This window comes from Arvicanthis niloticus, chromosome 10 (assembly GCF_011762505.2).
Source record: "Arvicanthis niloticus isolate mArvNil1 chromosome 10, mArvNil1.pat.X, whole genome shotgun sequence".
NCBI classification, from domain to species: domain Eukaryota; kingdom Metazoa; phylum Chordata; class Mammalia; order Rodentia; family Muridae; genus Arvicanthis; species Arvicanthis niloticus.
In genome coordinates this window covers 62,139,900-62,163,309 of record NC_047667.1, presented here as the reverse complement: position 1 = coordinate 62,163,309, position 23,410 = coordinate 62,139,900, and the positions used below count along the sequence as shown (strand labels likewise).

Sequence of the window (23,410 nt, the reverse complement as noted above, 5' to 3'; positions counted from 1 at the left end):
GATTTTCTGAGAAGAAACCTGTCCATCTTGTTATCCCTCCACGCTGGATACAGCATACAAGGAGGCCTAGGTTTCTCTGCCGACAGTTTCAAATAATCATTTAGAGTTCAGACTCTAACAACACATGGACTTGTTGATTCAAGAGATAAGGCATCAAGATTTCATCTTCTCTCTTGTAGTTCATCTCTCTGTCCTTGAAGAATCTATTAGAAACCCCCAAGGAAGGGCTGAGATGTGCCGTTGGTGGAATACTTGCCACACAAGTGTGAGGACCAGAGTTTGAATCTCAGCACCCATGGAAAGGCTGACAGAGCAGCCCGCCTCCGATCGTATTCCTTGGCAGACACATGAACTCACTAGAGAAAACTAGCTAACTATAGGACCAATATATGAAGCCAGATGGGTTCATATGGGAACATAGCCTGGATCTATAAGGCACAGAGTGATTGGAAAGATATCGGATGCCAAGCTCTGGCCTTTGTATACATGCACACATTCTTGTGTTCATGTGTGTGCATGTGCCGCCCTCACATACATTCCTATGCGTGTACACTTACAAAAACATTGCCAAGAACTAAAAAGGTCATGGCTAACTTTGCAACATGCACTCCTTACGATAGCCTATTCCTAAGGAGGGTCTGATGAAATGAAAGGAATCAGAATTGTGGAAACAGGAAAATGTGTTTTCAACAAAAGTCAAGCTCTTCATGCACTCAGTTCTGTGGAGGCCGGTTAGAGCCACAAACCCACAGATTTAATTGGAAAGACGTGGTTTCGGTGTCCAGGTAGCAACTAGTAAGTGCTGTACATTTATTTTCGGGGTGAATCTGGGCTGCTGTTACCTTCACAGTTTCAAGAAATAGTCTATAGAGTTAGGGCCTGTGTTTGGGGGAACCATTCTGAATGAGTTCCAGGTATGAATTTGCCCCTTTCTTCTCCTACTTTCTGAAGCTCAGTACCAGAAAACTATTCTATTCTGTATAATAGAGGGCAAATTTGCATTCTGTATAATAGAGGGTGTGTCTGTATTCCATATAATAGAGGCAGATTTGTATGCTGTATAATAGAGGGAAGATCAAAGGCAATTCAAGGGAGGACTGTACAGAAGGAAGAGGACTGACCTCCCATGCAAGGACAGGGCTAAGCAGGTGGGAGGTATTGTGGTCAAAAATCAGAAAGTAAACTTTAGTAGCTGCTGTGACCCCCGTAAACTATCAGGGATGAATACAGATACTCGGTTTCTTTTAAATCTCGAATTCTGTGTACAATTACCCACTTCTAAAGTTCCTGCAAATATCCATTAACTTAAAAAATCCCCAATATTTACTGTGGATTGGCTTCTTAAAAACCTGTCTGAGCTCAGCTCGTCATGGACGCACAGGTTTGCAGAGTATTTAACTATCGGCTAATTTACTCATTCAGCCTTCTTGCATGACCTGGCATCGCCTTCTGTGTCAGGCGCTGTGTCAGGCATGTGGGCATAAAGACATCTTTATTCTTCCAGAACTTCATTGTGTCATAGGAAATGCAGATTTGTAAACACAAATACTGTAATGCCGAATGGCTGGGACTTAAGGAGAAGTACAGGGGCTGGGAGGGCCCCCAGGAAAGGAGATGTGGCACAAACTGAGGGGTGTGACATCAGGAGAGCTGGGAAGGAGGTACCCCTAGGGGTTGACTGCTGTAAGTGGAGCCATGTGAGCTACGTTGAAGTTAGCTGGCGGAGGACATCATGACCTATAATGTACATGGAAGATGGAGGTTTAAGGCCAGCGGTGTGGGACTGAGGTGATGGGTGTGGTGGTGCTGACATCATGGGTGTGGTGATGCATAGGAGAACCGGAATAAAGACAGGAAAAGGGTCGGGTGGGAGAGAACTGAGTATTGCAGCCGGAAGGAAAAGCTAACAGTACAGTGGACGCCCAGTCCTTTCGCTGGGAGTGAATCGCTATGAGGGCTTAGCCTTCGGCAGCTCTCGGCCTGCATAAGAAGGTAGAGCTGGTACCCTAGATTTAGATATGTACTGCGTACAGGAAGAATCCAGAGGCGCATCAGTACACCAAGGGCAGGAAGGAGGAATCTGGAGTGAGCCTGAGGCAGACTCGGTCTACCTCGCCTTCTCTTTTCTCTGATGTCAATACTAGCAGAAAGCTGGGCCTCAGTTTGCCTGATTCCATTCTAGAATGGGCTGATATTACTGGGCTGGTGGCTCCTCTAAGAAACAGGGTAATAATGGATCTAGACCGTTCCCACTACTTGATAAGAGAGCCTCGGTTTTCTATGAGGATAAAGGCTGTAGAGAAGCATGCCCAGTTTTTCCTGAGGCACACACTAAGAGAAAGATGAGAAGAGCCAGGTCAGGCTTCTGTTAATTTTCTCCATATACACTCAGAACGCTCAAATCTTCGAACTATGTCTGAATTACTCCATTTGGAATGTGGCATTCCAAAAACAATCTGTACGTGGCTTAGTAATTCAAAAGTTTATTATTTTTTTATTATTTTTAATCATACATACACGCGTGTATGTGCATTTGTGTGTGCATGTGGCTGTGGGCACTTGAGTGTAGGTACCTTGGGAGGCTAGAGACATCAGATCCCTTGGAGCTGGGGTTACAAATGATTTGAGCAGCCTCATGTGTGTGCTGGAAACTGGAATGAGGTCCATTGGAAGATTAGTAAATGCTCTTAACCACTATGCCATCTCTCTGGCCCCTGGGTCAGTAAATTAAAAGTAATAGTTTACTGGCATCTAATGGTGTTGATGACTGGCACCTCTGTAGCTTCAAGCTAAGGGTTGGGACTGTATTGATTCTACTCACAGGTTACTCACAAATATAGCCAGGGTATCTAAAACTATGCTGCATCCCACAGGAAAACTGTATTTCTCTGCAGTTATTCATGGTGAAAGAATAATTATATATATATATATATATATATATATATATATATATATATATATAAAGACTATTTCTCACATCACACTTTACTGTAACATTTAAAGTTATATTTTTCAAGTAATGAAATCTAGACCTTTTCAAGAAGGGGAAGTGAAAAAATAGGTTCATGGAAAAAAAAAAAACCTCAACAACTTAAGAATATGGATTTGGTGAATAAGCCAATACCAGAGACCCCTTCCTTTCTTAGGCTTGAGTTTTAGCCAAAACCAGTTGATAGCCTCTTTAGAGATTCCTCACCATCATCAGAGTATCCATTTGATGGTTTACCTTTCCAAAAAATCCACTGCTGCTTTCTTCCTTTCAAAGGAACACCAATCTCTCTGACATGAAGCATTCTTTATATAGAGATCATCATTAGCGGGCTCCTACAGAGGAACCATATGCCCCATATGTGGAATTTTCCATTTTATTCCCCATTTACTGGTAGGAAGCTTAGTCCTAATATTCCAAGGTACAACTGTTCTTTCAGTAGAAAAGTCATGAACAAGTGGTTTGAGATTCTAACATGGCAACGGACACCATGGTCCTCTTTAGATATTTACTTATGTATGCTTTCCCTTCTCTCTGTGTAAAACAGGCCAATAATAAAGGTCGACAGGTAGCTCTCTACCACAGGCCCCTGAGCATATTTCCTTCCATAAAGTAAATGCTCACACACCACAGGTCCCTCCCCACAGGAGCTCAGTGTCGTCACAGGGTTGATCATTCCAGATTTTTTTTTCTACGTGTATATTTATCACTGGAAATGAGTGGAGTCTGCTGTGTGCATTTTCACACGTAAAGGGTGCACCCTCCAGCATCCTTTTATGGACAGAGCACGGTGGTCCCACAATGTGATTTTATTTAGCAGTTCTCCTTTCTGCAATTCTTAAGTTGCTCTTCACATTTTGACATTAGGCAAAACGATGCTTCCGTGGGCATCCTGACACAGGTCCCTTCTGCGCGTATGGAAGACTTTCAGACATAAATAATAGAAACATAACTGCTGTGTTAAGAAATTAAGGTTTTAAATTTATGGACATTAGCAATTTATCTTCTAAAGAGGGGAGAATCTCTCTGTACATCCCCTCAAACAGCCTGGTGGTATAGCTCACCCATTGTGTGTGTGTGTGTGTGTGTGTGTGTGTTTGTGTGTCTAAATCCCTCTTCCTTGGGATCCACCATAGCCTGTCTGCACATGTGATAGGTTTTAATCTCTTCCTCAGGTTATATTCTTTCCATATACACCTTGTAATTATATTATCATTCTTTTTGGTTGTAATTTCTTGAAGGCAGCAACTATTTTCTTCAGCTTTAGCAACGGGCTTAATACTCCTTAGATATTAAATGGTTTAATACTTGAATTTTGAGGAGCTTCATATGCAAGTATGTATTGTTTATTCCATTTTTTAAAAGGCAAACTTCAATGACTTGAATTCAATCATTTCAAATCATTGATTATGAATGGCAGCATAAGGCTTACTCAACCCTGTAGAAGGAGGTGACAGGGAATGTTATTTTATTTTGTCATGTCAATTTTATTCCTTCTGCCTTGTTTGCTATAGTAGGGTTTATAAAGTTAATCAAAATAGGACATACAAACTTCTTCTCCAAACCCTAGATATGTCCTTGTTACCTTGAGGAGCAGCCTGCAGAGTCTGACCTACACAGGGCTCACTGGAAGTGCATCCGACAGATGTACAAGCCGCAAGTGTGAAGCTGTAGTTTGTGTATGGCTGGAGACCTAGGAAGAGCCGACAGGAAATAAAGCACAGCTTGAGAGGTTTATCCATTAACAATTAAGCACTGGAAGTTACATTCAGAGTCGTAGATGTCCTCTGCGAACATTTATGACTCTTCTTTAAAACATAGGCTTAGTGTTACCGGAGCTGGAACCCACAGCGTCACACAGGCCAGGCAAGGACTCTGTCAATGGTCTTGGCTCTCTAAAGACAGAAGCTTCCTACACAGTTGCATTGATCAGAAGTTATGCTCAGTTATGGGAGAAACGTTAACATTCCCAGACTAATAAAATTCACTCTTCCCAGACCTCCCAGACGAGATGCGATTGAAAACAATCCCACTCCTGTGCCAGAACACTCTGGATTCCGTCCTGAAGAGCATCAGGGCTCTCCTTGGTTTGTTTGAAAGTCCTTCCTTATATTGTGGTGAGATATTCCCTCCCCTTCCACCCTTGGGGAACTACAGAACAAATCTAATTTCCTTTCCACATTACTTGTTCTTTAAATATTTGTAGACAGTTACCAAATACCCTTGAGTTTTCTCTCCCCTAGGCTAATCACCCCGGGGCCTGTGGCTGGTTTTCCTATGAAGAGGAACAGAAAACAGTTGAGTGGAAAGTTAGACACAGCACTGTCCAGCCTCAAGCCATATTCTGTTCTTACTAACAGCAGCACTTTTGGGGGGAACAATAAGACAAAGAAAGAAAAGAAAAAACCCACTATACTTTGTCACCAGGTGTATCATGGGGCGCTTTTGCTGACTTGTGTTAGATACATTGCTTTTGTCTTCACACTTAGATTAGGGATATTTCAATGAGGGTACTTATTTACTTCTTTTGCATTTAGAAAAGAATACGGCTCAGTAATTCCCCAATAAGGCCTCGGAGGGAACAAAGAATGACTTGATCTATTTATGACAGAAGCTGTCCATGGTTATATGTCACTGCTTGGTGGCTGATGACCTTGGCCAAGTTACCTAGCTTCTCTTTGCCTTGGTCTACTGATCTGTAAAATGGGGAATCACTATAGCATGTAGCTTATATGAGAAGATGAAATGGGATGCCAGGTAGTATTTTATATCAGCAGGAGTAACATTAGGGCTTGCAGCATTCAACAAGACGTATATTGAGGCTTACAAGCCTTTCTTCGATTCTTGAGAAAATTTAAACAATACCAGAGTGTTCTTGAAAAAAAATAAGCTAAAAGATTAGTGCTTTGTCAACAGTCAGACTATTAAGCTAATTTAGAGCACCTACTCTGTGGTTAGTATCTGTGTTTTCCACAAAGGTCCAGCTGCATTTTCTTACAAATTTTATGTTTGGTGGTGTGATTCTTCCTTCTAGATTTGTTCCCATGTCTCTCTGTCATACATTATTGCTTGAGCACTACATTAAAAAAAAAAACAGATTTCTACCACTCTAAATAATATACCGATTCCTTTTTATCCCCTGAAATAATTCTCTCTTTGCACAGCCTGCATGCAGTAGGTGACTTTTTCTTGTCTTTCTTGCTACGGCACAATCATCGAAAGAGCCAGGACTTTGCCTTGCCTATTGGTGTATCCTTCCAGTGGTGATGGCACACAGTAGGTGCTTGCTAAATGAATGGAAAAGTCAGCCCTTGGACTCATTCAGGTCTAGAGTGCTAGTTTGGGTTTTCTGAAGAAGCAGTGGGCCGAGGCAGCTGCAGCTGCAAGGCAGCCAGCTTCAGGCCTTTTGTGTCTCCTTCCGGACTTAGCGATAAGATGCAGCTACTTACTTGATTGTAATCTTCCATTTGGTTACTAGAGAGGATTTACATAATTTTGATATTTACCCGATTTTTAGATTAAAATATGACTAAGGATGTAAGTCATTCCCAAATCGTATAGGGTTGATAACAGCTTACAGGAAAATGCTAAGATAACAAAACGTAAGAACTCAGGGAGAACAGGAGACATCCAAGAACCAGAACCAGAGGTCACAATGGTTCAGCCTTGCACTGTCTGCCTTTCTATCCTGCTTTTGAAACATCCTTTCAGCTCAACGGGTTCCTTTCCTAGCTAGAGTGCACAGTCTCTGCACATAGGGGTGCCATCTTGGCAAGGTTTCTGGCCTCCACTCCCCAACAGTTCCTGTTTATGAGTTCAGTGTTAGTTTGTGTTAGTTTAGAGAACAGCTCCATGAACAAACACAGCCAGGGTAAGGTCTGTGAGATGTGACGTCAGTCCCATGTGCAATCGCACCAAAGAGATCTTTCCTTATAGTTCCACAAGCAATTCTGTCCACAGTATCTCCTCTGTTTTTTAAATATTTGCTAAATAATAATGAAATCAATGTAATTTATAAATGGTAAAGTTTTCTTTTCTTTTTGATGTAAGTATGGAAGGCAAAGAGACACCTGGGGCTGGAGCAATGCATCAGAAGTTAAGGGGACTGCTGCTTTCCTAGTTCAATTCCTGGAACCCATGGTAGACAGCTCATGGCTGCTTATAACTCCAGCTCCAAGGGTATTTGATATGGCTGGCCTCACAGGCACATGCATGCACAAATACACACAGATACATATATTTAAAAATAAAATAAATCTTTTTTTTTTTTTTAAGAAGGTAAAGAGTTGTTTGTAAGCAATTTATCTTCCAAGGGTGTTTTTCTAGAAAAGCTGGAAAAAAAAAGATAACCCCACCTCTCTTTGTTCTCTTGTGTTCAATCAGAAGGTTTTAAAGACAATTTTATCATGGATATCCGAAGAGAAAATGCATTGTTAGGGAGGTATGCCAAAACTGATGAGACAAATGGGATATTTGTAACACAGAGGTTTACAAGAAAATTCTTGACTATCAAAAAGAAACTGTCATTTCTTTCTGAAACACTAAGTCCACAAAATGAACAAACATTATGAATATTTTCACTGTGAATATATTTTGAGTATTGAAACTTGACTCCAGTGTCTTACCCTGGAGATGAAGCAATTCCAGATAGACTGTCCTAGATGGGTCTATTTTGCTGTGATGACTGAAAGTTACTTAGGAAGGAAAGGGTTTATTCCATCTTACAGATTAGAGTCCACCATCACGAAAAAGGGGCTCAGACAGGAACCTCAGGTTGGACCGGGATCAGAGACCATGGAAGAGTGGTGCTTTCTTGCTTGCTACCCTTTTTACACAGCCCAGGTACAACCTGCCCAGAGATGACTCCACCCACAGAAGCCTGAGCCCATTAACAACCCCACCTCAATCTCTGGAGACATGACCACAAGCCAATCTGATGGAAGTGGTTCCTCAATTGAGAACCCTCCTACCTCCCTCCCTGAGGATGTCTAAGCTTGTGTTGAGCTGACAGAGACTATGACATACATTGAAGACCTAAAATGTGAGAAGCCCAAGTTCATAAGCTCCTAGAAGAAAACACAGAGGAGATACTTCAGGAATTTGGTGTGGATGCTGATGAACTGGCTATAATGCCAAAGCATGGGAAACGGAAGCAGCAGTGGGCAGACCCAGTCTCATGCCTCTTCAAACTGAAAAGCTTCAGCACAGCGCAATGCGAAGGGACAGCCTTGGAATGCAGCAAACACCTGACAGCCCTTCATCTGACGAGGTCTTGCTATCTAGAGCATAAGAGGAACTGGAAATTAACAGTGAAAACTAAAAGATGTCTGATTAAACTGGGCAAACAATTCAAAAGAAATACAAATGGCCAACTGGAAAAAAGTGCTCAACATCACTGCCCATTGTGGAAGCACAAATCAAACCTAGTTAGATGACAGCCCTGTAGTCAGAATGGCTAGTATAGAAAATGAGAAAATAGAAAATACCAGGGAGCTCTAGAGGCAAAGAAATGATGTTGGGAATGTACGTAATTGCTACCACTATGGAGAGAACAGACTGATCAAACATATGATCCAACTATCACATTGCTGGGCACACACACACACACACACACACACACACACACACACACACACACACACGTGCGCACACACATGTGAGATAAATTTGCTATATGGAAGTTCCATCTGTGTTTGGATATTTATTGCAGTCTTTAAAGTGGTCAAGACATGGAATCAGGGCTGGAGAGATGGCTCAGCAGTTAAGAGCTCTGATTGCTCTTCCAGAGGTCCTGAGTTCAATTCCCAGCAACCACATGGTAGCTCACAACCATCTGTAAAGGGATCTAATGCCCTCTTCTGGTGTGTCTGAAGAAAGCCACAGTGTAGTCACATACATAAAATAAATAAATAAATCTAAAAAAAAAAAAAAAAAAGAAAGAAAGTAAGAAAGGAAATTACTCTGTATCCCCCCCCCAAAAAGAATCAATTTCCATGCCCATCAGTGAGTAAAAGAAAACATGTTTATTGAACACAATACAATGTTACTCAGCTGTGAAGAAGAATAAAGACCTGCTTCTTGAAACTAAAATAGATGGAACTAGAAAACATATTATGTTAAATAAGTAGGTAAAATGTCATGGTTTGAATATGCTTGGCCCAGATAGTGACACTATTAGGAGGTGTGGCCTTGTTGGAGTGGGTGTGTAACTGTGGGCGTGGGCTTAAGACCCTCACCCTAGCTGCCTGGAAGTCAACTAGCAGTCAACTAGCAGCCTTCAGGTGAAGATGTAGAACTCTCAGTTCTGCCTGTACTGTGCCTGACTGAATGCTGCCCTGCTCCCACCTTGATGATAATGGACTGAACCTCTGAACCTGTAAGCAGCCCCAATTAAATGTTGTTCTTATAAGAGTCGTCTTGGTCATGGTGTCTGTTTACAGCAGTAAAACTCTAACTAAGACATATGTATAAATGTCTTTTATATATGTAAGTAAAAAAAAAAAAGCCTAGAGTTGCCCTAACTGTAAAATAGTCAGTTTGATTATTTGAAATCAGAATGTAGTGCGTGTAGATAAAAAAGATGGATATTATTACCAGTGTATACTACAGACAAGGAATGGAATATCACATTAAGCGTCATTATTATATAAATCACTGAAATAAAACAAAATAAAATGATACTCTTATAGCAGCAAGACTTGGTACATATTATAATGGTTTTGTGATATTTGAAGGCTTTCAAGGCTTAAAGCGAAGAAAACAAGCCATTTGTGGACAAGAGTCCTCATGGTGAATGAAGGGAAGGACCTGACTGAAGGACCAGAAAAGGCAAGGTGGATGTTGGGGCCACAGGAGGAGCCATAGAGAATGGTGGTCTCAGTCTCTCGTTCCCACCACTTTGTTCTCGGGAGCTTGGGCCTGCGCTGGAGGTGTGGGTATGCAGGAAGGGTTGTGTGGGGTATGTGGAAGAAACACACTGGTCTGTTTCCGCTGATGGCTGCCAGGACACCACACAACTACTTTTCCTTTGAGAAAGTAGTCCTTTGTGCAGCATCAGGATCTAGGCCATGCTTTTAGTTGACCACCATGAACTGAGACATAGAAGGAACTACCCGGACACTGAGTTCCATACTGGCCTTCTGTGCTGGCAACTCAGAAGTGAGTGTGTGACATCAAGCCACAAACATGTCAGATCCTGGCAAGGACTCCTGCGCTAGCCGCTGGGACTTGCCTTCTCCCGACATTTGTGTTTGGACATAGGCTGAGCTTGGAAGTAAAGAAACTCAGCCTCCTGTGGTATCACTCGGTAGCCTGGGATGAGCCTAAAGTCAGTACGCAGGTTACACTCTCTTGAGCCAGTAACTGTCTACTTGTCAAGCACGTTTGAATGAGAGACTGGAGCACACTACTAATTTCAAAAATGAGCAATGTTATTTATCTATATACAGGAGCATGTTACACGCGAGACACATATGTTACACATGGGCATCATGGCGAATATTATTCCCTACTCTCCTGTGCTTTGCTTTTATGCAAGACAGAGTTAGGAACTTATGGGAGAGAGAATTAATGAGAAAGATAATCTATTAGGTGTATGGAGATTTTTACCTGAGTATTCCCCATGTGGGAGTTGTCATCCCTGTTTTGGAGACAGCAAAGCTGACTCAAAGAACAGAGTGAAGGGACCTGTCAGATCAGAGCCAGGGCAAACCTAAGCTTCATTTCTAAGTACTAAGTTCTTGCATCAAAGAGAGCCTAGCTGGAGGAATTCAAGTCAGATGGCCTCTGCCTCTGATGATTCAACACCACCATGAAGGCAGAAGGATGGTAGAAAACACTGTAACAGCTCCCTTAGAAATATTTTAGTCAATATCTCTAATTTTGTGCATTTTAGATGCTCTTCAAATGAAGGAAAGCTGTTGAAGGGATGGAGTTCAAACAGGAAGAAACAGAAGTGGGTGTAGTCCCCCTGACCCTCCTACACCTCCCAGTCAGAACTGGGTGTTGTCTCCCTGCCCCACCCACAACCCCCAGTCACGTTCTGCTTCTACTTCTCTTTTGATTGACCTCTACATCAGAGATCAACTTTAGAGGGACTGCAATTATAATCAAGACAGTTTATTATGAAATTATATGACCAGTGCCAGTGGAAGCCAATGAAGGTGCTCGCTGCCAGTCCTAATGAACTGAGTGTCATTGCCAGAACCCTTGGTGGAGGAGGAGAGCTAACTTTCAATGGTTATCCTCTGGTTTACACACACACACACACACACACACACACACACACACACACACACTAAAGCATGTATGTGCCCACATGCATGCACATATACAGAAATACATACAATAAAATTTATAAATGGCATAGCTAGACTACTAGTGTTGATTAAGCCTACCCCTTTGTATGGTTTCCATGGGTGTTAACAGATTCAGGGCCCCTTTGATAACTATTCTTGTTCAATTCACAGATGATGTCCTAACCACAGAGAGGTGGACGAGGCTGGATAGGATCGCAGACATCAGAAACTGCTGCAGTTTCAACAGCTGGACTGAACAAGGTCGATCGGAGCTGTTGAGTCAGACACCCCAGTCCTATAAGGAAGATGACGACTTGGGTTGCTCAAAACCCAGAGCAAGCTCCAGTAATAGAAAACACCCACGTGGGTGTATTTATCTCAGTCCTTCCTTTTGAACATTATTACAAGTCATGTGTTTAGGCAGGAGAGTATGGAAGTTAGAAGCTCAGAGACTCCAGTTAGGCCGTTGGCTTCTGACAGTTACCAGTGTTATTAACCAAGGCCACAGTCGAGGTATTTATTCTCCAGGTGCCTGCGTTTTAATACCTGAAGTGGTGGATGTAATTGGTTAGCTGCCAAGTTTAGCTACAGTTGAACTCAAAGAAAGTCACTATCTAATACGTCATCCTGAATACGCTTTAGATCTTGTAGGTTCCCCTCCCCCCTTTTGGCAATTAAGAGGGCTGCTTTAAATAGTCTGTAGTGAAGCATCAGCTACCCCCGGGCATGGGTGATTTACATGTACCCAGTGACCTTTCCTATCAATGACTCAGTAGAACTCAATACAATCTATGCCTTGCAATAGGATTTGCTGTCATTTTAAGTGAGCCCCCATTGGTAGTCCTTACACTGAGATATATATGTGAAATATTAGCAACAGGCAGTGAAAGGGCACGGCAATTGAAAACTACTCATGAATTGATCAGGACGTGGAGAGGGGAATAAAGAGACGTCTCAAAGGAACCATTCCGACTGTAACTTAATCCTGAAGTCGAAGAGGAGAGAGAGAAAAGAAAACATCACTCAAGCGCCCGATATTGAATGGGAAGAGTAGGAAATGGCATCTCAGAGCAGAGAAAGGCAAGCCCAGGGAGACAAAGCAGGCATTTAACAGCTCAGAATAGCAAAGATGACGGGGGTGAATAATTCTGTGAATTTCCCTACAGGGAATCATGTTCTCTTTGAAAGGAGAGGGGCATCGTATAACCAAACTCATTATAATCACACTTCCAACTCACATTACTTTCAAGAGTAATATGTGTCAAAAAGGGACTGGAAAAAAAACCCACCAATGGTTCATAAAAATATGATTTGGCAAAGAAAACCCATGTCGAAGTCAGTTACATTTGTGATACACTCTAGAAGGAACAGCTGGCTTCTGGTTTTTAATCTCCAGATACATCATCAGGAAAAGGCGTTTTGACCATTATGACTTCAGATAGAAAGCGTTACTTCAAAGCATCCAGCCAAGGATGCTGCGATGCTGTGTGCTAGTTTCTATGGAGTTTCCAGATGTGTGCTATGCTAGTCTAAAGGCTGACTGGATGAGTTAGGAGGAGTTCTGCTGTAGAATGACTCCAGATGATAATGATGTCAACACTTTCAGAGAAGCTTGGTTGAACACAGTGGCTCTCACCTTTGATCCCAGTACTAAGGGAGTGGGAGTAGTCAGATCTCTGTAATTTCGAGGCTAGCCTGGCCTACATAGCCAGTTCCTGGTTACACAGAAAGACCCTTTCTCAAAAACAACAACAACAAAACCCCCCTAAAAACAAACAAAAAATGAAAATCATCATCATCATCATCATCATCATCATCATCATCATCATCAACAACAACCAAAAAACTTGAAGAGAGAATTTGGAAAGTTCATTCCACACTGATACGATGTTTAAGGAGACTGGTAATGTTTACTTTAATCTATACATTCGTTGGAAGATCACAGTATTTATAGTCGGTTTATTTATGTTTTAATAGTACTGGGGGATTGAACCCAGGGCTTCTAGTATGCTTCTTGGGGCTCTGAAACTGAGCTATAGGCCAAGATCTCTGTTTACTTTATATAATGAAGCAGGCTCTCAAGTTTTGTTATGTCCAGACACACAAAAACACAGACAACATGGATAACAAAGGACATTCAGAGCCACTGAGACAAACCATGATGTTAGCGATGGCTTAGGCACTAACCTTGGAGTACCTGGGGTTTGGGGAAGAACATTGTAATCCTTAGATACTAGCACCTAGGTAGTTCTTGACTATGGTTCTTTGGGCTCAACAGTACAACCACTAGCAGGCTTAACAGAAAGGAAATGAGTGGCTGATGCTATGTTATTTATTTATTTATTTATTTATTTATTTATTTATTTATTTTTTTTTTTAGAAGCAGGCACTAAGCAAGCTTTCCTCAGCTTTGGAAAAAAAATGAAGTCAGTCTTCATGTTGATTTTCATGGGTCTGACACTCACTGGCCAGGGGTTGTACCATGCATGGGGGAATTATAGCCATGGCAGTACACATGACTGCAGGGCAGTGGGCTTCTGGCGACGCTGAGGACATGATCACAGTCCTAGTTTTCTTTGGCTCTGTGTCAGTAAAAGAGGTTGCCTGTCCATCTGTGCAGTTTGACACAAGAGTGGCTGGGAGGTATGGGTGGGCTTGTTCAGAGGCCCAGGCTTCATGCCGAGCCTGTTGCTTCAGCCACTCAGCTGTTCTGCTCTTGGTGTCTTGAAATCCACAATACTTTTTGAGCAGGGAGGCCTGAAATTTCACTTGGTAATGGGTCTTGCAGATTGTGTAACCTCTCCTGCCTTAGATTCAGATGTCTTTGATAGTGAGACTTTTATCTACAATGAAAACAGATATAAGCTTTTATGTGTTGTCACTTTCTATTCAGTATTTACTTATTCAAGAAACATTCTGGGGGCTCCTGAGTGCTTGCTTGGGTGGTAGACACTTCTACGACCCCAGCACTGGGGAGGAGAGCCAGGAGGATCCGAAGTCCAAGGCTATCTGTGGTCATGCAGCTAGTTTGAGGCCAACTCGGGCTGCATACATGAGAACATTTATTTAAAAAAAGAAAAAATATTTTCAATATGTGAATTACTGTGAATACAGAATAAAAAGGTAACAGGAAGCTATTTTCTCTGTCCTTATAAAGATTACATAATAGTTGAGGCATAAACAAAAATATGTTATTTACTTGATTCCCCCTCCTCCCTGTTGTTGTGTGTGTGCACATGTGTGTAGATGTGTATGTGTGCATGTATCTCTGTGTATTTGTGCATGTATGTGTGTCTATGTGTGTGTTCATGTGTGTGTGTGCAGGTTTGTATATGTGTGTGCACCTATGTGTGTTCACATACATGTGCATGTACACATGTGTGTATATGTTATGCATATCCATGTGTGTATTCATGCAAGTGTGTATGTGTGTGTGCATGCACATGTGTGTATGTATATGTGTGTATGTGTGTGTGCTCATCCATGTGTGTGTGTGTATTTGTGTATGTGTGGCCCCAGCACATGTGTGGAGGTCAAAGAACATCTTGAGTGTCAATCGTTACCTTTAACCTTATTTGAAGCTGGGTCTCTTGCTGTTCACTGCTACCCAGCACCAGCCTAGTTGGTGTTGAGCTTCCAGCATTCTTCATTCTCTCCCTCCCACCTCCCTATATACAGGAGCACTGGGATTGCAGATATATACTACCATGTCCAAGTTTATGTGGGTCCTGGGGATTCAAACTCAGGCCCTTATGCTTGTGAGGCAAGCACTTTATCCACTGAGCCATCTCCCAGTCCACTAAAACATTATAAATACTGTGAAAGTAAAGATAGCCTGTCACCACACAGTGGAGTTACCTAAAGTCATCTAAGCCCTTCACAAAGATGTTCTACGCTTTGTCGTACAAATGCTCAAGCTACATTTTCTCTTCTTCAAAAGTGGTGTGTATAATATTGGCTTCAGCATAATGTTAATATTCCACTTTCTGCTGAAAACTGATTATCTAGGGTTTGTACTCTCTAGCACAAAAGGCTTTCAATAACTCGGAAGCTGATGGGAGAAGGCATATTGACCCTTGCTCCCTACTTCATGCCTGGGTATGTCTTTTGACTGCTTGGCAAAACTGACAGCAGCCCATAGGTTAGCCATTTGGCAACAGTTTCCCCAGACACATGGGCCCTATCAGACCCACTGCTAAACAAGATGCCATCCATTCACTCTTCTCAGTGGACTCAGCCATGAGGTAATCCTTTACCCGCCCCTCTATCCCTAAGATACAGACAAGCTATAAGTGCCATAGCTGCTGTCCAAATGTTCTGTGCAGGACAGAACAGTGGATGACTTTAGTCACACAGGATCTGGGAAGGTCTCTATTGACAAACTACCATGTGCTGTTTGCATTAGTGAATCTGAGCTGAAGGGAGCTGCTATCTGCCGAGTCTCGTGGGGCTTGGTGTATGGAGATAGCAGACAATGCTCCAGTTTACTTAAAGCATTGATAACACCTCTAAATAATTAACTTCGGACTTCCTGTCTTCAATTACTTAATGCTTTTTTTTTTTTTTTTTAAAAAAAACATCTTGAGAGGATTATAAGCAATTTATGGGTTTCGAGTGATGAGGGCCCTTGCCACTATTCCCACAAAGCATTTACAGGATCATGTTTCGGAGGCTTTGAGGTAATTAAAAGTAAGCATGGAGACAACATGGCTGTGGCAAGGTGCTGGCAGTCCCTCCTGCCATCCCCAGGACCATGATCCTTCAGGCTCCAGGAAGGCGAGCGCTACAACTTCATCAGAGCCCTGTTGCTTAAGGAATGCCCAGGTTTGGAAATGAAGACACATTGAAATGTTTATTTCAGGCACCTCAGACAGCCTTTCAGCAATTATCCACGATAGGCTGGGAAGCAAATTCTAATTCTTTCCTTCATTCCATGAACTCAGTAAAATAGCTATTGCATCATAAATGTTTCTGTCTGGCATTTGGTCAGTCAGTTGACCACAGACTCGGTGTTCCGGGGCAGAGACAGCACACCCCAATATGGAGATCCTGGGTTTAGAGATGCTCAGGCCTCACACCCCTCCTGCTCCACAGGAACTGCATGTGACAAGCTTTGAACTCCCTGTCTTAGGGCTTTATTGCCCAGGTGAAATTTAAGGCAGACACTGGACCAGAGGACTCTGGAGACTATCACAGCAACCCACAACTGGTACAACTGCAGAGAACAACTGTGGTGCCCAACCCTATTAGATACATCTACACTTAATACCGCACGAACCCTCCACTCAATACTAGGGCATTCCGTAAGAGCAGGACAGGAAGACTGTAAGAGCCAGGTCATCAGCATGTCTGCTGCGAGACAGTGTCTTCCACACACACCAAAGTATCCGCACCCATAAAAATCTCAACAATGTGATCACCTAAGCAGCACCTGCACAATGAAAACCCCAGCTGACCATCCACTGATTTCCCTGTGTGGATGGGGGAAATCTTACAAGGCCCAGACCCTAGATGTGGAGCTGCAGACAATTAGTGGCTACTGAGAGACAGAAAATCAGTTTTCCCTAGGGAGGGCCCTCCTGATAGGTTATCCAGGTAGTCAGAACCAAACACATGTGTCTGAGCAACAGTGAATAAATTCAGCAAGGATATTAGTATATACACACATGTACACACATATCTGTAAAAATAGTAACTAAAGACAAATACGTGAGGTTGGGGAGATGGGAGGTGTTGGGGGGCAGAGAGAAGGTATAAATGATGCAAATATGGACCCATGTAGAAAAAATACCTCAAAAAATAATGAAAGAAACACAAAATACAACCTCTCAAGAATTATTTTCACTTGATGATCTTTGAAAAAGTTTAACTTACAGAGAAAAACTTTACAATCCTGAGTCTAACGCAAGGACCTCTGGCACCAAGCTGAGTGTATAAATTTCTCTTTGACAAGAAAATATTGATTGGGAATGACAGTAGAAGAAGGGATCAGAGGAGCAAAGGGATTTAAAGAGAAGACTCTGCAATTATTTTATAATTAATGAGGCCATCCATCCCATGGATTTGTACATTATAATTGAATTTGGTTTGCTGGTAGCTCAGAGCCAGTCTCTGTGCAAACCAGTACAGTTGGCAACAATTCACCGCCAGGCGACCTAAGAAGATAGAGACCATTGGGCCACCATTCTTCAGCTTTCTCTCTCAGCTTATTGTGAAACTAGTATGAGCCGCTACACAGTTTTAGGTGGCTTTAGCTGATTTCTTTTTGAGGGGGGGCTTTAACCCACATTCAGTTACAACACTCCAAGTCTGCTACATTGCCAGCTCTGCATCCTGTGCTGGTCTATGCCATCATACCTTTACCTGGTGGCCTTCCCTCTAACAAGGACATCTCAGAGGCCACAATGCTAATGAACTGTTTTGTTAATTGTTCTCCATGAGGCGTGTGCATAGAATTTGCCAGTGCCTGTGTTTGTGGAGGTTAGAGGTCAACATCAAGTTTCTTCCTTGACTGCTCTCAACTTTATTTTGGGTCTCTTACTGAACCTGGTGCTGACTGATGTGGCTACACTGGCTGGTCAGTGAGCTCCAGGAATCATCCTGTCTCTCTGTCTTCCCCCAAACCAGTGCTGGGATTACAGATGGATGCCACCTCAGCAACGGACTGTTTTCCTTTTAATGTAAACACTTGCACAGCAGTCCCTTCACCCTCTGAGCCACCTTCCCAGCCCTTACAATCTTATTTAAAAAGTTTTATGTATTATCAAGATGATAACCATTGGGTAGCAAGAGGCATATATATATATATATGTTTGTGCACATATGTACATACACACACACACACACACACACACACACACACACACATACACACACACACACACACACACACACACACCATTCTGATTCCTTTACAGATGGAGCTAGTAAATGCTATGAACACCCTGAGTGGGTGAGTTCTGTTCATCTTTTAAGCATGGATGCTACAAACTTCCCTCACTTACAGGGATGTAGTGAGGAGCAAATGTGTCAGAATATATCCATTCTTTAAGAGGATACAGCCATCAATCAAGGTGAGGTTTACTACATAAACCAATACTCTAGTTCAGTACTTGTGCTTACTTTACTTCGAGTGAAAGAAGATGTAAGAAACCAGCTGGACCATTGAGCTGACAGAATTGTTCCCTTCTCATTCTATCTCAAGGTCAGCTCATGCTCTCCAGATGTGGAGTAAGATGTGCAGGCATGCAAGCACATGCTAAGTATCTTCCTAGGACCTATGGGACCTCTGTAAAAACACCAGCGATCCCATCAGTCAAGGCTTGTTTGGATGGCAGAAAACCATGCAACTTTCAAACAAAATGTCATGAAGTTACTTTTCCATGGGTGCAACATACATTTTGGCTCCAGAAAATGCAGGCATAGCTTTCTAGACATTTCTGTGCTTTTCTGAAAGTTTTGTTATCTGCTTGGTGAATACTTTACAAAAGCACAGGGCTGAGCAGAAAGAGCTCACTGCTTTGGGATGTCTTAGAAAGACATGGAGAAATAGTGACAGTCTGGAAAATCCTGGTCTCAGAGTCTCAACTTTGAGGTGTGTTTGTAATGACTCAATGAATCCCAAGGATAAACTAGGTGACTTCATCTCCAAAAGTGTTTTTCCCCCAATAAAACAGAGCTAAGAATCATCTCTGCCATCTTAGGTTTGATATAAGAACTGAATTAGTGCACGCAGGTGTTTAGATAGTGTTTAAGATCGCTTGGCTTATCTATTCTCAATTTACTCAGCTCCCGTTGGCCTGCTAACCATGAGTGTAAGTATTAGCAGTGCAGCATCTAACAGACATGTCAGATCCCTGTTCTCCTGTAGCCTACATTTGCTGGTGAGGGAGGCAAAAGAAAAAGGAAAAGAAAAAAAAGACAAAAACCAAGTATTAAATTACCAGGTGGTATAAAGTCTGATTAAATTAAACAAGGTGATAAGAAAACACATTTTTCTCTTCAAATGAAATATTCAGGCTACACACATTAACAGTTATTACGATTACCAGGAGGGTTGAGCTAACATTTTTCTCCTGTACTGCACTATTGCAATAATGATGACAATATCATATGTGATCAAAATAATACAATTGCTATTAATTAACAGAAGTGATAATGACAAGAAGTTCTGAGCAGGCAACTGTCAGTGAATGCTAGGTATGCACTTTGGAGCCCCAGTCAGCCTCTACATGCTGGTTTTCTTCTACCTCCTCATCCTTACTTGGCTGCCAGAGCCCCACTATCTGTGACTCTATCCCAGAGGAGTGAAAACGCATTATATTGTTTAAAAAAAAAATAAAAGTTAATCCCGACACAAGCCCCCTCTCCACACACTGAGTTATCAAAGCCAAATGTAAATTATCTCTGAAGGTCTCTGCTGCCTTGGCTTATTGCTGCCAGTGTGGGCTCTTCGATTAGCATGGATAAGTGGGACCTGACCATATGTCAAGAGAATGTGTCCTTTCGGAGTGACCTCATATATCAAACGCACACCCCTGGGAGGCTCGCCCCAACTCCACTGCAATGACAGCATCCTCCAGTAGATTTCCCATTTTGTCACCTGTGACCGTATGCTGCCTCCTGTCATTTGTGTCGGTGTAGATGAGCCCGTTCCCATCCAGCCAGAGCTGGTACTCTTTAATGGCATCTTTCGTTTTCTTGGGGACACTCCAGCTGAGGTGCAGAGTCTCTGAGCTCTGGGCTGTGATGTTTAGTGGTGGGACACTCTCCAGGATTCCTTGGGCGGTAGCAGCGACTACCTGTGAGCACGGAAATTAAATAGCCATTTATTGCCATTGTCCACGAGGAGGAATCTTGATCAATGAAAATGTCGCTTTTGTTTTAGAGCCTTGCTGTCTGGCGTGGCATATCATTAGCAAAGGCTCGGAGAAGCGCCTCCCACCGCCCCACTTTCCATTCCTCCCCCCTCATCCTATTTAAACAATGAAATCTGACCTTGAATACATTACATAAGTCTCCAACTACTATTTATCACAACAGGTCCGACAACAATTTTGAAGGCAGAGTGCGGCCCTCAGTTTAAACAAGTGCGACCCGCACGGCAGACTGTCTTCCTGGAGAACTGTGTTCCATATGGCCCATCAGTGTCTTTGCATTTTAACAGCCTGATTTTGTAAAGTTAAGCATCAGTAAATATGGAGCAAAAGCTAGGCCTGAACTTGCTTGCACGGAGCAGGCTTTAAGCGGAATCAAGGGCAGACTTCCCTGTATTTTTCTCGAGATGACTGCAACTATCTGCACTGGTGTTCTAGAAAAAGAACCAAGCCTAGTGAGAAGGAAAAAAAAAATCATCCAGGTGTCAAAGTATGGATCAAAAAAATGGATGTCAAAGATATTTATCCAGGACCAACAGCACGTGCTCTTGGGGATATGTTTTCCCCCAGGGTGAACCTGAGTTCATGTTTTAACCAATTGCTCTGGCATCTGGTAGACCCGGGCCCTGTTCTGTACAAATACAGAATTGTTCAAGGACTGTTCAGACCATAACTTTCATTGAGCCAATCAGCTGCCATCTGTCGGCGTAGTGGTAGGCTCGGTTATCTCCGCAGCTCTGTTGAACAAAACTGCCCAAGTGTGTGGTGGCTTCTGAGTCGGATTCAGAGTGTCGTGTGGCTCTCGCAAGTGAGTGCAGAGTCCACTCTCCTGAAGTCTTAACCTGAGAGCTTTGGAGTCATTCTGTCTGCCAGGGTGTCTCCCAGGGTTCTTCCTACAAAGCTGGCTTCTGGGAAATGGCACGTGATTAAATTTTCTACATAACTCTGTTTCTCCTCAGTCTCTTTTTCAGTTTCCTTTCTTCTCCATTTTGAGGCAGTCTTCATTGCTCTGCTTCTGTTTCTCCCTAGTGCCTCCGATGATCGCATCTAAACCTACTGCTGTAACTCCTTGCACAGATCTTCCTAGCAAACCCCTCTCCTGGCCTAGCATGCGGCATTTTTCCATTTACAATGACAAACGATATCTGCCTCTACCTCCCTGCTATCTGCTCTTTCTCTTTAATAGTTTTGAGAGGCTTGAAGATAATCTTATTGCTTTAACGTCTTTGTTTCTGCCTGGGCCACAGCAACTGCACCTACAAACAGCTGAAGCTACACATCTTGGACATAAATACACTTTCTCCTTCTCTGGGCGTCCAACTTTTGACAGTGTGACACAACATTGCCATCTACAATGTTTGTGCTTGAGAAACAGAAAAGCATTGCCTATAAATTTCATAATGTTTTAAGTAGTTCCTAGTTTAATCTTGGGGCTCAGCCACAGCAACCCCAGAGGTGTATATGAACATGGGATGCAGGTTCGACACAATTGTATCTTCTGTACAGAGTTCACATCAAAACCTGTGTACTGTGTCACCTGCATCTTGTTTTATCTTTGCCATGTTTTTGAGATGCTATTGTGTAGCTCCCCCAAAACTTACTGTTGCTGAAAATGACTTGAACTCCTGGTTGTCCTGCCTTCCCTTAGAAGGCTGGGATTTCAGCACATGCCCAGTTTCTGCAGAGCTGGGCTGGGACATTGCACCAGGGCGTTGTGCAAGCTAGGCAAGCACTTTACCAGCTGACTACATTCCCAGCCTCTCCTTCTGATCCCAGGATCCTAAATCTGGGCCTTTATTACTCTATAGCATGACTGCTAATGAAGGTTGAGGTCACTATCCACACGGCACATTCATACATTGGTTTTTCTAAGTGCAGACAGTTTGTTGACATGATGAGGAGATGCCAAATCCTTTAAGTCAGACTCCATTTTAGAGAATCTGACCTGAGTTTGAACTCAGGTAAACTAACAGGCTGGTACCTAGCAGTAGTTTCCAAGTTGCTCCCCTCCCGCCCCCCGACAATATGGGAGCCTAGCTCTAGTCTCCTGCCTAATCCCCAACAAGACCAGCATCTCCAGGTTACACCCTAAAAAAGACCAGCATCTCCAGGTTATTCCCCCAAGAAACCTGCACCCCAGGTTGCAAGCCCACCCTCTGCCTAATGACCACCAAAGCAGAGAAAAGCAGAAATTGAGTTTATGATATGACTCCCAGCACCAGCCAGTTATGTTGAAGGCCACAGTAGCTTTCTAACTAGATGCTTGGACACATACTTCCTGCTTTCTGCTTACTATAAAGCCTTGCCCTGATAGACATTCAGAGGCCTGTCTCTCTACCAAAACCAGGTGCGGTGGGGGGTGGCGAGCTAGATCAAATAGAGTAAAAACCCTGCTGTGAGTTGCATCAGATTGGCTCCTGTGTGTTTTCTTGGGGATCACTAACATTCCCCTGGCACTACAATATTATAAACTGATGAGCAGTTTGGGACATTTTACAGCCTTGTAGAATACTACTGTCTTATTCCATTCCCTGCCACTGTGACACAGTACCTGTGACTGAGGATCATCTAAAGAGTTCTTTATTTCTGCTTTAACGTTCTGGAATCTGAGAATGTAAGACTGGATGGCCACACAGTTGGGGAGGGGGGCATGTCATTGGGAAATAGAAAGATCCATGGGATGGTGTAAAAGCAACAAAACTGAGAGGTAGCCTCAGAATCACCTTCATGATGGCAGCTCATCTGGTCCCATGACTGTGATGATACACTCTGTTGCCTGAGAAGGGAGGGCATTGATCCCTGTGCCAGTGTGTCACCAAGCACCTCTCTCAAAGCTGCCACTGCCACTGCCACTTGTTTTTTTTTTCAAAACTGGAAGGGTTTTTTTTTTTTCCATCAAATTTCTTCTCCTGCCATATGAACTCTGTGTACTTAGGATGTAAAGACCTGGCACTAATATGAACATGTATTGTGTATTAACTCTTTTCTTGAATTGACACCAACCTGCATTGTGAGACCGGCTGGGGAATTATCACAGCAACTGCCCAGAGATAATTAATGGGAGAGGGTTGTGAAAAGTCACTGATAATTAAGAGTTTACCGCTCTTAATAAAGCACTGATATGTGGTTAAGCCTCTGTGACAATCTCCCCTTTCAGATGTAAGTGTGTCAACACCCAATGACACACACTCCTGTCGATGCCACTCTGAAGGAGACAGGGTTTTCTGGCCTTGGAAACATCATGCCCA

The 23,410-nt window shown here is 42.8% G+C and overlaps 1 protein-coding gene across 1 annotated transcript in view; it reads right to left on the bottom strand.

Moving 5' to 3' along the window:
• Nucleotides 1-23,410, bottom strand: part of Ush2a (usherin) — a 681,657-nt gene that overhangs the window by 113,964 nt on the left and 544,283 nt on the right. Inside the window, exons 55-56 of the mRNA XM_034512972.2 lie at nucleotides 19,889-20,087; nucleotides 4,575-4,682 (exon numbers count right to left, since the gene is read on the bottom strand). Coding sequence (XP_034368863.1) covers nucleotides 4,575-4,682; nucleotides 19,889-20,087 — 307 coding nt within the window. The remainder of the gene's footprint in view (nucleotides 1-4,574; nucleotides 4,683-19,888; nucleotides 20,088-23,410) is intronic.